Source organism: Sprattus sprattus (assembly GCF_963457725.1).
Source record: "Sprattus sprattus genome assembly, chromosome: 5".
NCBI classification, from domain to species: Eukaryota; Metazoa; Chordata; class Actinopteri; order Clupeiformes; family Clupeidae; genus Sprattus; species Sprattus sprattus.
This window is the reverse complement of record NC_137924.1, coordinates 18,340,817-18,355,278: the sequence shown is the minus strand read 5'-3', so window position 1 is coordinate 18,355,278 and position 14,462 is coordinate 18,340,817. Positions and strand designations below refer to the sequence as shown.

General features: G+C 46.7%; 1 protein-coding gene across 1 annotated transcript in view; it reads right to left on the bottom strand.

Moving 5' to 3' along the window:
- Positions 1-14,462, bottom strand: part of pde1a (phosphodiesterase 1A, calmodulin-dependent) — a gene marked incomplete at its 5' end in the record, with an annotated part of 40,007 nt that overhangs the window by 5,348 nt on the left and 20,197 nt on the right. The window contains 7 exons of the mRNA XM_080839986.1: positions 1-49; positions 1,769-1,869; positions 2,168-2,308; positions 3,360-3,476; positions 3,754-3,820; positions 5,306-5,488; positions 7,782-7,895. The exon at positions 1-49 is cut by the window's left edge and continues 77 nt beyond it. Of these exons, the coding sequence (XP_080696112.1) occupies positions 1-49; positions 1,769-1,869; positions 2,168-2,308; positions 3,360-3,476; positions 3,754-3,820; positions 5,306-5,488; positions 7,782-7,895 (772 nt within the window). The remainder of the gene's footprint in view (positions 50-1,768; positions 1,870-2,167; positions 2,309-3,359; positions 3,477-3,753; positions 3,821-5,305; positions 5,489-7,781; positions 7,896-14,462) is intronic.

Sequence of the window (14,462 nt, the reverse complement as noted above, 5' to 3'; positions counted from 1 at the left end):
GTGGTTCTCCAGGACCGAGCGGTCATTGTACAAAATGGCCACCTCTGACCTGGACAAGAACAAAGATGGACGCCGTTATGAGAGGAGAAAAGACTGTACGTTGCCAATGTTGGCCACAGTCCCATGTGTTTGTGTTTTTGTTGGGTAGAAACGTTGTTGTTGTTGTTGTTGTTGTGAGTGTTGGAGCATGCGGGACATCACAGATCTCACAAGAAGGCGTGAGAAAAGTGTGACTTAAAAAACAAAACAACACTTTTTTTTTAATTGCTGCTAGAATTAAATCTAATTTATCTGATCCCCCTCTCTCAGTAGCAAGAGATTGCAGTCAAGACTCTTGTCGTTTGTGGTGCCTCGGTAGTGGATTGACCTACCTAGTGCTGTCCGTTCCATCAACAGCCTTGGGACATTAAAAATTAAATATTCACTTTTTCAAACAGCACTTGGCTAATTAGTTCATTTGTTTGAGGCATACTTTATACATTTTATCTTACAATGTATGTTTTGGTAGATATTAACATTTGGTAAATAATGAATACTATATAATACTATTTTGTACTTTTCATTATTATTACCTAATTTTAATCTAATGTTTTGTTAGACGCTTTGGACAAAAGTGTCTGCTCAATACCTTTACTATAAATACTAGAACTATATAAAAGGATATTTTAAGAGACAATTAGCCTCCAACAACACAAAAACAATCCATACTTCAAAAACAGCACACTAAAGCTTCTCAAAACTGATAGCAGGTTTGCTTTTATACACTAAAGGTCACTGAGAGACACTACTCTGGATTGTAGTGACACATTTATTAAGCATAAATTAGAAATATGTTTTACACTACTTAGTAGGCAGCTCCATGAAGAAAAAAGAGATAAGACTAAGAGCACGCGGAGGGACTTTCAGTGACAATACTGTCACTCTCTATCACAAGCACTCATCTATCTCCCACTTCACCGGCTAGCCCTCTACCATTGTTACTCTTCCGCGAACAGAGATGATAACGAGCACTTCAAAGCACCGCACTTGTGTTCCTTACTAGCACAAGACAAGAAAGGAAAATCAGTCACATTGCCCGCAATTTTTTTTACTCTGCACCAAAGGCCTTCACTGAAACGCAGGGCCAGCTGATTTCCCCCTTGTAACGGATGTACACACAGCAGGTGAGATGTGTGCTCATGCAGTTTGCATGTATGTGTATATGATACACCGTGTGTGTAGTATACTGTATGTGTGTGTGTCTATATCTTTTCAGTTGGCTCCTACGGCCTCCAGGAAAACATGGAGCCTTCCTCGGGCTGCTTCTCCCGCCCGCGATGACTCACGCACAGACAAAGTCACGGCGGTGCTCAAAGAAGGACTCCTTGGGTGCACCTGTCTGGAGGGTCTGCTGGCATTTATTAGGCAGAATCAGATGGGCCATCTGGCAGAAGAATAAAATAATTCAAAGCGTATTACAGGAAGAGCCCGGACTCATATGCCGGGGTCTGGCCTCGCACTGCTTGGGATAACGAGCAATAATGCCATGATCAGCCAACATCATCAGGGCGAGATTGTGAGCAGATGTTTTGTGTGTTTGACCCGGGGTGGGGAGTGGGGGGGGGGAGCGGGGGGCTCATCTGGGGGCCTCGATTGCACTTAGCGGTGATTTGTTTCTTTAATAAAGACACGCTTGTTCCTGTCGTGACGAGGTTCGGACAGATCTCTGGCATACACACACACACACACACTCACGCACACACAAACATACATACACGTACACACAAACCTGGTCTGGATGTGGAAGTTGTTGGTTGTTCCTGTGTGTTCGAAGTCGTGGATGGCCGCAGCAAACACCATGGCTAAGATTTCCAGTTCCGTCAACCAGTGCTGAAGAAACAAAAATACATTTAGGAGGGATTTATCTTTTCATATCGATAGGCATTTTCTCATAGAGCCTGTCTGTGTGTGTGTGGACTGACTGGAAAAAGCAGCCAGCTGCATTCAAAATTATTACAAAAAACACAAGGCATTTGTGAGTGAGACTGTGTGTGTCTGTGTGTGTGTGTGTGTGTGTGTGTGTGTGTGTGTGTGTGTGTGTGTGTGTGTGTGTGTGTGTGTGTGTGTGTGTGTGTGTGTGTGTGTGTCTGTTGGGGGCTTTTGATGCGGTCGGTAAGTTTTCACTCACCATGACACCGGTGTGGAGCATCAGGTAGTGTGCAGTCTGTGTGACATCGGCGGCGTGGATGAGGTTGTGGTAGGGGTTCCGGTGCTTGCTGTACCCCACCTCCAGTGCCTCCACAAAGGAGACCAGGGACGACACAGGGATCTAAGAAGGAGGACATAGAGGCAGTTGAGATCCAGACTCCAAATAATAATAAGGAGAATATAAACCTGTTCCCTGTGGCTTTGTATCACCTGGCTATGGTGACTGTGATATGCACAGTTCAGAGCTACATAAAGGTAGTAGATTTGTGGTTGTGACAATGTCAAGAGAGTAAACACTGAGCATTTCAATACGCGGTGACAGGGACTACAGGTGCATCAATATGCGTCGACAGCAAGAACACGTGCTTATAGTGAGAACAGCACTTCAATACAAGCAGGACAGACACAGAGAGGCAGAGCTTAATTTAGAAACAGGCATCTGTCATCAAACTGACAGACATGCATTAATAATATTATTTGTTATATCAGAGCAAGTACGAGATTCATAGCTGAGGCTGCGTTCGAACGGTGGTTTAAGAATGTATTTATACTTGTTAAACTGTAACTGTGATGGATGAGATTCATATCTAAGGCTACATTCGAACAGTGGTTTGAGTTTGTATTTAGCCATATTATATTCAGGTCCCATTACCCTGCCTCTTCCACACTACCACCCAACCCCTTTTGTGTTCAAATCATGGCACAGAGCTCTGGCATGTCCTCATCCTCGTTTCAAAGCCCTATCACCGGCTCTCCAGTGGAAGCTGAGCCCCGATAAGATCTGACAGCGGGTCTGCAAGGAATAAGAAGAACCAGATGGAGACTCCAGCTCCAGCACGCCTTGCATGCATGCGTGCCCTTAACGCCGCGTAAATCTTTTACTTGCACTCGCAACGAGGTCACAGAGCACGGAGCGCAACACCAGGGAAAGGAGGAGGGGGGAGGGGGGGTCTTTTTTGGTCAGGCCGTGCAGCTAATCAAGTGAACGTCCAGCCTTTGTGCTCAATGCGGTTTAAGGTTAATGAGATTGTGCCATAGCCTGGAGTGTCTCATTAAGAGCTACTGGTGGAATGCTAGTGGCTCGGTGGCCGCGGTGAGCTGATAGACGAAGATCACTATACGGCGGACGAAAGACAGAGAGAGAAAGTTTAGAAGAGTTTTTTTTTTCGTACCCTAAAACGGTTGATGAGATCATATCTGGTGAGCAGTTCGTAGACCATGAACTTGAGGGCATGCTCGCTACTGGCTTCGTGGAGTGCGAAGACGTCAAATGTCCACTTGTCAACATCCTGCCAAAACAAAACAAATAAGCCCACTTCACCAAGGTTGGCATTTGGCAATGTCCCACACACACTAATCAATGCTAAACCATTGTGACACACAAGGGTAGAGAAAGCCTGTCTCTCCCGGCTGGCTGACTGTGGGCGAGGAACTTTTTCCAGCAAGACTGTAATTTCTAGAATTACAACATACAAAAGAAACCTTATTTCCATAAAAGTTACCATGCACACTCACTTAAAGTCCAGATGCAACCTCAAAAATAGTCCCAGTGGTGCGAAAAAATACCTTTAATGTCGTGATCACAGCAGACGGGTAGGTCAGTCCAGCCATATTTGACGTCCTTCTGTACATTCTGTTTGTGAAATCACCACACAATCTTGTTGTTACTGACACTTTTACTGATATGAAGGAACATGTGAATGTCTGAAAACAGATGTAATTTAACACTGCAGCCATCTGAAAGCTTTTTCGTGTTTTGCTGTCAGCATCACCATCCCAAAACAAAAACACTAAAACATAAAGATTTCAATATTTAGCTTTGGGTAAGTGCTAGCCATGGCCAGAGGTTGCATTGAGCATGGCCTGTCACAAGCAGTTTGCCAGTTCGGAATCTTTCCGTGGAACCCCAAATAGAAAAAAAAATGTAATAAAATAGGATAAACCTGGGTCCCTTCTGGAGGGCTGGGAGAGAGATTGGAGCCCCTTTGGCTCACACTGATATCACTAAAGCCTCTATGTATGCTCGCACACCCTCCCAAAAAAACTCCAAGGTGTCTGAGCAGGGCATTCTTTATGCATGATAAAGGCTTTGAGCTGCCCAGAACCACCAAGCATTATAAAGTCGATGCGGGAGAGCCGCGTGGCGATGCCCTGGAATAAGGGGGAAGAGAGAGAATACTGTATTTGGAGCTTTGGCAGTGGCAACAAAGCAAGGTGTGACACGCTGAACGCTGAGCCAGGCTCACTTGGGGCTTTCAAGTGTCTCCATTCTGTTATTGTAGCGGGGGGAAATCAACTGGCTGACTAGACTTCACAGAACTGGATGGGGGTGCTCTACTCCCATTCCAAGTACTTCTCCTGTCAGCAAATTGTGGAATGGTTTTAATCACGCTGAATGAAAGAAAAAAAACATAACAGGAATATTAAAAATGGAACCTTTTTTTTAACGGTTCATTGAGTACATCTCAAGGAAAATACTGACTCATAAGTGTGTAGCTCCGTATCTTAAGTACAGATTAATCATCGACAGAGTAAAATAAATGGAGCCATTCATTGCCAAAGCTTTCAGTAACTGTCTATGATGAATGCTCAACACATACTGACAAATAGTTCTTGATCATGATATAAAGCAGTGTTATCATACCATTTGCGATGAGCAACACACTGACATCCTGGAGGCTGGTATGCAACAGGTGTCAGTGACATTCGGCAACAGTTGCCATGGAAATGAGGGATACTGGCCTAAGCTCATGCGAGAAGGGGGGAGGGCTTATTACTGTGAAGTATTACTCAGATGTGAGAATGCATGCGACGAGGACCGCGAAGAACAAGAAGCCAAATTATTATTTCAAACAATAAATGTCGGATTCCGAGAAGACATCACGGCCCTGCGTAATGAGGCCTTTATCTTTTCTTAGCATCGGGAAAAGGAGGAGAGCGATTCCGCTTGGACCACCACTGCCTGCGATCTAGCCTTGATTAGGGCGAAGTGTTCTTGCAGCTGATGACAATGGTGACATTGGCTTTGAACTCTGAGCTTGGAGCATTCTCTCACGATGAACAAGGTGAAGTGGACACTTTTGACAATTTTGGTGTGATGTCGTCATGCTGACACTACCTCTCCACGAAGATTCCAGCCTGCACGGCGTGGACGATGCTGCGGAACCGCGGCTTCTCTTCAGGGCGCCTCCGCACCACACCCATCTTCCTGGTGAAGGTGGATGCCAGCCAATCACGCACCTCCAAGGGCACCGAATCCGCCTGGATGTCACTGAGCTCATCCTCAGTGTCCAGAAGCCGCCTGTGTGGGAGAAGAGGCACAGAGTCAAACCTGTCCTCCTCCAAAAATCTCCTCACTTTAGGAGCGGAGCTTAGCAAGCAGGGCTCAGACCACATTTTAATTTCTCAGACATAGTAGACCTTTTTTGCCCCAGTGTCTGTGGATGCCTCACACAATCCTGCTCAAACTGATGATACCTAGAGCCTAATTATATTCAGCCGCAGGGGGACCACACATACAGAAATCGTCTTTGCCTGTTAAGCTATTCTGTGAGGTGTCTGTGAGTCTCCATTCATTGAATACAGTGCTGAACTGTACAAATAAGCATTTCTGTGGAACTGCATGGAAAACAGAATGTAACAGCAAGTTGCTGTAGTAGACCAAGCTGCACAAAATAAATCTATCTTCAGAACACAAAACAAAGTTGAAAGACAGCGGGGAGAGATATGTCTATCTATGTTTTACAGTGCCAGAGTTTCTTTCAGAGACAGAGAGAGCGAGAGAGAGAGAGAGAGAGAGAGAGAGAGAGAGAGAGAGAGAGATGAAGAGGAGAGAGAGCAAGAGAATTGACAAAGGAATGGGAGAGACCACAGGGAGAGAAAAAGATGGAAAGAGAGTGACAAACAGAGCAAGAGAAAGTAAGAGCGAGAGAGAGCTAGAGAGAGAAACAAAGTGAGAGAAAAAGAAAGAGCAAGAGGATGACAGTGGAGAGCAGTGTGGTGTGCAGAGGAGTTTGCTGGGCCGTGACAGCAGCGGACCCCTGCAGGCACGGTGGAGCGCGGGCGCCTCCCGCTCTGCCTGAATGTAAATGTAATCATGAAGGGTGGATGGCTCACACCGCTGAGAGCTTTTCCACCCTCATCCGCCGCCGCGACCCGTCACTTTTGTTTTAGTTTCTCAGAGCCGTGACTCAGCCTGGCCTGACGCAATTAGATGGGAAGCAGGAATTCCAGAGAAAGTCGTTAATGCAAAGGACAAAAGGAAAAATAAAATAAAAACAGTGGATGATGTATCAGAGTACAGGAGAAAAAATGTTCCTGAAAAAGGAAAGGCAAAAAGAATCGCTGTTATTAAGCTAAGCTCTAAGATGCTTGTCCGTGTGTGTGTGTGTGTGTGTGTGTACATATTTGTGTGTGTGTAAGGCAGCAACTGGGGAACTTTTACTACAACAGATAATCTGCTACATTCTCTGACATGTAGAAATGTCTCAAATCTGGCAGGCAACCATGAAAATCAATGCTTGAATCTGCCTAGGGGGCAGGGGGATTACTCCTGGAAGAGCCCAGAACATACGGTGGCAAATCTGCAACTCTCGCCGTCTTCTTCCCGAGCTGAATCTACTGGGATGGTGCCACCTGCTTGATGAGCATGACTGACGCGCTGCGTGGAGAGGAAGCAAGCCTTTAGAGCGTGGTGTGCGCCCGTGCTAATTAAACCGGAGCTTCTGAAGAGAAGTGAGGGCAATAGGAAGGCCCTTGCAGACTTAAGTGGATGTGCCCAGTGGCACAGAGAGAAAGAGGGAGAGAGGGAGAGGGAAAGAGAGACAGACAGAGAGGGAGAGCAAGAGGGAGGGAGAAAGAGAGACAGACAAAAAGGGAGAGCAAGAGAGAGGGGGACAGAGCAAGAGAGAGAGATGTTGAAAGGGAGTACGGAAGGGAGGGAGAGAGTGCAGGAGAGAGAGAGAGAGAGGAAGAGATGGAGAGAGACAGAGAGAGAGAGACAACATGGCACTGATTAGAGGGATATGAAACAGGCTGTCTGTGTGCTTATCGCCGTGGTGCACATCTGACACACTCTGGATCACTCACAACAGCCTCAGCTCTGGGATTACTGGGAGTCTGGGAGCATGTGTGTGAGTGTGTTGTGTGTGAGTGTGTTGTGTGTGTGTTTGTGTGGACTGAGTGAGGTGCAAGAAGCCAGCAACACACACACACACACACACACACACACACACACACACACACACACACACATACACACAAACACACACACACACACATTCACACACCATTTCATGAGACCATGGAGCAGACACGATGAGCACTCCATAGAGGTTATCATTCATCCTGTAAAACAATGTTTCCCCATCTCCCTGTGTCTGCAGTATCACAGCCAACACACCAGGGGAGAGACGCGTCACAGCAAGAACAAAAAAGCACACAAACTCACAGACAGCAGGGGCTCTGATCCTCAAAGACAAAAAACCCACATCATTATTCTTTCATTCTACCGTCAGTCGTGTGCGATCCTCTGAAACCTGCAGTACAATACAGGGCTTGAGTCGCTCCTTGCTGTGCAGTTGATGGCAACTCACCGTGTCTCATCAATGTACACTGCTTCCAGGACCGAGGCTGCATACTCAATGTTTTTCCTCAAGTCCACCACATTCACCTCGCCCTTATCCAGCTGCTTCACCAAGCACCTCAATCTGTGGATAGGGAGAGAGAAAGAGAGATCGAGAGAAAGAAAGAGAGAGAGTTAATTGAGCCTCTGGATACCTCCCATCTGGTAAACTAACACGTGCTATATTAGGCTACTTTTTACATGTTGGTTGGTTTCCTTGGATACAACACATCAAGTACTACCTTCTATAAACTAAACAGACTTCATAATATAGTGCCAAACTGAAATGTCAGGGCTAATATAATTCATCAATTGCTCATTGGCCCCCTCCAAATGTTGAAAAATGTCAAAGATAAAAAAAAAATTTAGCGTAAAGGAAATGAGCACATGTAAACTTCTGATTTTGATCACCCAGTAGGGATGTTTTAGAGACCGCTCCTTATTTCTTTTGAGTGTAATAAAATACCAGACATATACAGTCACCGCCACCCTGTATGATACCAACCATAGGAGAGAACAGTAGGGGTTGGCTATATGGGTTAAATAAATAATGTCAAGATATGCTTGTAATGAATCCTTCTTAACCCAATCAAATGTCTATTTGGAGTTGCATGACCAAACTCCACATACTAAGTTAATGGTCGATTGTAAACATCAGAACATTAGAGGAGTTGTGTGATTGTGTGTATATGGGGGGGGGGAAATAGAATGTTTTACCTACCCAATTTCCCTTCCAGAAATATCACGTCTTGTTTGTGTGTGTGTGACATGTGTCTGTGTACATGCGTGTGTGTATGCAGATAAGAAAAAGGTCCACATTTGGAAAAGTATGATAGACCCTAATCTAATTGGGTAGGCTACGACCATGAAACATTAATCACAAACTCATTTTACAGCTTTCTCCTTGTTTGTTCCTTGAGTTTGTTCTAAGAGAACACTCACACACAGCAACCCCCCCCCCCCACACACACACACACACACACACACACACACACACACACACACACACACACACACACATACACACAAACAAGCTCCAAGTCCGTCTTTGCAGCCAGGCTTGTGTCCTTGGCACGCCGATTAGACTTCCACAAGGACAGCTTTTCCATTAGCCCTCTCAAGGACTAACCTCTGTTTCTTATTCATGAACGCAGCGGAAAGGAAAGCGGACAAGGTGTCTTAAGTGGGCGGAGCTGTCAGAAACACTCCTCTGGCAGTGCCCTAGAAGCATCTGCCCGCTACAGCCCCGAGCACTCAGCCAATCACAGGCCTACGCCACGGAGGCCCTGCTTCACCCACGCCCAGTCTGGAGGAGAGATGGGAGAAGGAGCTGTGGCATTCTCCTCATCCTTTGATGTGCGCCTCAGAAGCATCTGAGAAGCTATGGAAGTCTTTCTCTCAATCACTGTCTAAAGGATCCTCTACATGCCTCTCGCTATATACTCACCTGTCTGCAGGAGAGAGGAGGGGAGAAACTGTTACCTGAACTTTCCTCCATATCAGCCTTTAAAGCTTGTCTCTTAAGGCTGTGCTACTCTGGGCATGACCTGGTCTGGTTGCTGTCTGCCATGTCGTCACTGCTTGTGTCTTCTCTCTGTTAGACCCTTGTGTTCCCTTAGATTTCTGGGTTTGTTTTAGCCTAATGTTTGTTCTGTATGAGTGAGTTGACTCTTTCCCTGGTTTTACAAAGTGACTGTGGAAAAATGAAATGTACTGTATAGATCTATTAAATAAATATTATTTTAATGTATCTTTAAATATTTACACTGGTACTGGGGCCTCGTTTGAATCAGCTTGGAGAGGTAGAGGTGGGGGTGGTGATGGGGGGTGGTTTGGGATAGGCTTTTCACCAGACATCATCCACCCACACCCCTCCACTCCTGGGGTCTCCAGTGTTCCACAAAATTAAAAACCTACCCAAGTAAGAAAAAAAAAAAAAGAAGGGGAAAAAAAACAAGAGGAACGTACAAGGAAAAAAACCACACACAGGCGTAACCATGTAATGTCGTGTTCTGTCAGTTACATAGCAACAAGGTGTCACTTGTACCCTCAGTGGCATGGCTGTGCAGTAGACGTGTGGCTCACTGATAGCACCAACGCCCAAACACAAACTGTCAGAGGCACGGTGCCAGAGGGGAGCTTAGCGGAGAGCCAAGAGGAAAACAAACGGAGGGAACGAGAACGAGAGCCGCTTCACGCGACGCTTGAAGAACACTACAAAGGCACGAGTACAAATGACTGCAAGCGCAAGCGAGGCTGTGATGTGGTGATACCGATTCGACATTCCTGTTTGGTTGAATCAACAAGACTGGAAAAAATGGAAAGGGGGGAAAAAAACATAACAAAACTGATTCCTTTGAGTGACATTCAAAGACATCTCAAAGCACCAGGCCTATCGCTAGCGCTGTGCAAGGCATACAAGGGCAGTATTATTGCAGAGGTTGAGTTTGAAAAATTGGTGTTATGACTCAAGAATCACCATTGCCTGTGCATACTTATTTGAGGCTGACCTTGGAGTGAGTAATACCAACATACGGGGTCATCTGGAAGGGGTCAGTGTGTGTGTATCCAACGTCAGTAAAAGCTAATATTTGTATGCGTGGCCAGATTTTCGATGATGTGCAAGTCGTGCACCTTGGTTCATTATGTGCTTGCCCCCGCCCACCCAAACACACACACACACACACACACACACACACACACACACACACCACCCCCCACCAACCTCCCCCTGAGGACTCAACATGCCATCTGTCCAGTTAATCCTCCCACAGACGATGCAAGTGTACCTACCAACATTTTTTTTCAAGGCACAGTGTTTTCACACACCGATGTGACACATCAGTGGTGTGCTCGCCGTCGCCACCAAACCACTCGTGAGACAAAGGAGCGACACATGAGTGAGCCGTGAGTCATGGGACGTGAAACCACTGTGTCACTGTTGACCCACATCCACCTATCAGAGCCTATTTTAATGGTGTGTGATGGACGCTGTGTGTGTGTGTGTAGGGCACCGGGAGAGAGATGGAGGCCATTTGGGCCGCGGAGAGTGACAGAAGAAAAGGTCATGGGATTGATAAGGCTCTGGGTGGGACACAGGGGGTTGAAGGCTGCTGTTGTTATTTGACTTTTAGTTTTCCACATGCGCTGGTGACATACTGGAGAGTAAAGGATTGGCAGGAAGACTTGGTGAAGGAGTGGAGAGTATGATGAGTGTGCTGGGTGGAGAGGCATTTGTATGACATGGCATTTGTATGAGATTTCGCATCCCCCACCCCTCTCTCTTTCTCTCTCTCTCTGTCTCCTTTCTTTCCCCCTCAGTCTCATTTACAGCTCTCCTCTCTACATTTCTCTGTTCCTCTCCCTGAACCCTTCTCCCTTTTCCCCACTCCCGCTATTCTGCTCTCTCTCTCTCTCTCGCCCCCCACCACACTCTCTATCCCCCTCTCTCCCTCCCCCTTGCTTTATAGCATGCTCTCCTTTTTTTCCGTCCCTCCCCACATAGAGCAGGCATACCTGCCAGAATGTCACAGTGTGTGTCATTATGACAGAGGCTCTGTGAAGCGCGGAGGGGATGACTCTCCAGCATGATAGCACAGAGCAAATGATTTCATATGGCATCCTGTCAGAGACCATTTGCAATAATGTGATAATTACAGGCATTAGGGCCACTGCCTTTTTCAGCTGGGGGGAAAAGAGGTCTTTTGAAGGGAAAACTACAGTAGTGTGGGGTTGAAGTAGACAGTGGAAAACTCTCTATTTGTCTGTCTGCCCTCCTCTTTGTCTGTCTGTCTATCTGTCTTTCTGCCTGTATGCCTCTCTCTCTCTTTCTCTCTGTACTTATATCTTTTTATTCTTTTCTTTTCTCCAAATATCTGGCACATATTAACAGTGTCCCTGTAAACTCTGCAGGCGACACGCTGCACTGGGAATGTCTATCTTCCTGTTTGCATGTCTGTCTCTCTCTTACTCGATCTCTCTCCTCCTCTTCTTTCTCTTTCCTAAAGCATACATATGGTACATTCTGACAGAACCTGTAAACTCTACGAGCACCATTGCACTGGGATCCTGTCAGTGTCCTTGAGAGAGCGTATCTCTCTCTCTCTCTCTCTCATTGCTGTGCTGGGGATCGTTTTGTACGGGTCCTATCAGAGTTCACCCAAAGGCTGAGGCGCTTGTGTTTAACATTTGGAGCCTGACATCTGGAACACTCTCTCATGACGTGTTCCAGTTCAAACACACACACACACACACACACACTCTTTCTCACATACTCTTTCCCATCTCACATCACCAGGGGAGCCTCATTTAAACCTACTTAGAACCCCTAAAACAAAAACACTCTGCTCAAGCTGGGGTGATAGACGGGCGGGGCCTGTTGTGCAACTCTCTTACTGTGTGATGGCGGTTAACACGGAAGAGCGGAGAGTGGTAACTATGCTTAATACAGACACACACGAACACATACACACGAACAAACACACACATACACACAAAGCACATATGGGGAAGTCCTTGAGTTATAAACGTGACAAGGGTTTGGAATAAAAATAAATTGGACAAAAAAAAAAAAAAAGACAAAAAAGGCCTGGGTTTTCTAAATGAGCCAAGTGTAGAACCATAATTCCAGCACTGACTGTCTCATTTTGGACCGGGCCCTCCCAGAAGCAATAATAAACGCTAGGGCGTGGACAGGATAGCGCTCTGGTTTTAGCTCCTCCTAAAGCTCTCCTTATGGCCCAGAAGGGTCCATGCCGCTGTCCACTGCCGCTGTCGGTTCCTCAGGGACGAGCTCCGCTTCCTTCCCCTGCCTGCCTGCCTCCGGCCCAACACATGTGGGGTGAGCCTGGCGGTGAGAGAGAGAGGGGGAGAGAGAGAGGAGGAAGGGCTCCAGAGGCTTGCTCCATCAGCTACAGCACATCTGCTCTGTGTGAGGTATCGCCTAAAGGCACAGCGACGCTCCCTCTCTAGCAGGGGATTAAAATGGGCAGCGTGACTTCTCTTTGACTTCGGATCTCTTTGTCTTTCTGTTGGCGCTAGTCATTTTCTTTCTCACTGTCTCGCTCTCTTTTCCCATATCTGTCTGTCTTTCTACCCCTCTTTGCTTCTCTGCTTCTCTTTCATTGTCTTTCTCTCTCTCTCTCTCTCTCACACACACACACACACACACACACACACACACACACACACACACACACACACACACACATACACGCTCTCTGTCTCTGTCTCTGCTCCCCTGTAGAGAGTAAACCTCAATGGGGAGGAATGACTGAAAGGTTATTGAAGGGCTGACAATGTATTCCTTTCAAGTTCACCCAGTGCTCTACCAGCAATGTGGCACGGATGAGCTTTTTTTATGGCTTTAAATTTAAAATAATTAAAAAAAATGACTGATTGACATAATGCGACCAGAGAAACACACAGCGTTACACCCCCAAGTACACCCCAGCGCCATCAAAACAACAGCACTTAGGTCACAATCTCACACAGATACCACTGGTACAACAGAAAGAATTTTTCCCATGGTGCCATTTTCTGTGTAAACTTCCTCCCTGGGGGGGCAGGGAGGAGGGCCTGCTGCCGTCATTGGGCTTTGGCCTCGGGCCCCAGGGGCACGGCCGGTGCCAGCCTCTCAGATGGAAACCGAATTCCTCACCCCTCCACGATGGCACCCAGAGGACAGCTCTGTGACCCGGTAACAAATTCCATAAGACAGCGAGGCAGCGAGGGGGAGCGCGTGATTAATCCAGCCGAGGATGCCAGTTCCCTTTTAAAGTCTGAAAAATGGCTATTGGCAGACAACACTCTACGACTGGTCTCCCCGCACCATTTGTCTTTGCAAACAAACCAGCGTGTTCTTGATGCCACTGATATCCCCCATGCGAGATGAGGACACTAGGAAAATAAAAACGGTGCTTTAAAAACCACTGAAACTTGTTCCTTTTTTACTGCTAACATAAAATGTGATTTGATACAGCGTACCCAATCTAAACTTGCCATCTGGGCGCTTTCATTGCTTTGTTTTTGCGTGACCTAGGAACACTCACCAAACTCCCCAAAGGAGCAACTCCAGTGCTAACTGTAATGCTGTTCTTTTTTGCTTTTTTTCAGTAAAAAAAAAAGGACCCCTGAAAGCTCTCAGTGTGACATGTGAGCGTTTCCAGCCGTCCGCTGGTGGCGTTCCAGCACGGACACTCAGGCACTTAAAATCTAACATTCGCTGCCCTATAAACACACTTCCTGAGACTGGGCTTGTATGTTAGCGCTTATGCTAGCGTCTGCCGGGGTCAGGCCAGCAAAGTCAGTCAGAGTGCAGAGTGTGTGTGTGTGTGTGTGTGTGTGTGTGTTTGTGTGTGTGTGTGTGTGTGTGTGTGTGTGTGTGTGTGTGTGTGTGTGTGTGTGTGTGTGTGTGTGTGTGTGGGAGCTGACAAACCCAATACACAACCTAGGGTCTGAGACAGACGTCCCAGGCACATGCAGGCGGATGGTTGTTAGCAAAAGACAGAGAGAGGGAGCGAGGGAGTGAGCATTTCTCCACTTGAGATCATATCGTTTGTGCGACACGCCAGTTTATTTTAAGTTGTAAACTGGGCTCTCGGACCCCTACTTAAGGCCCTTCAGCCGATGGCTCCCAAACACAGCCCCCGCA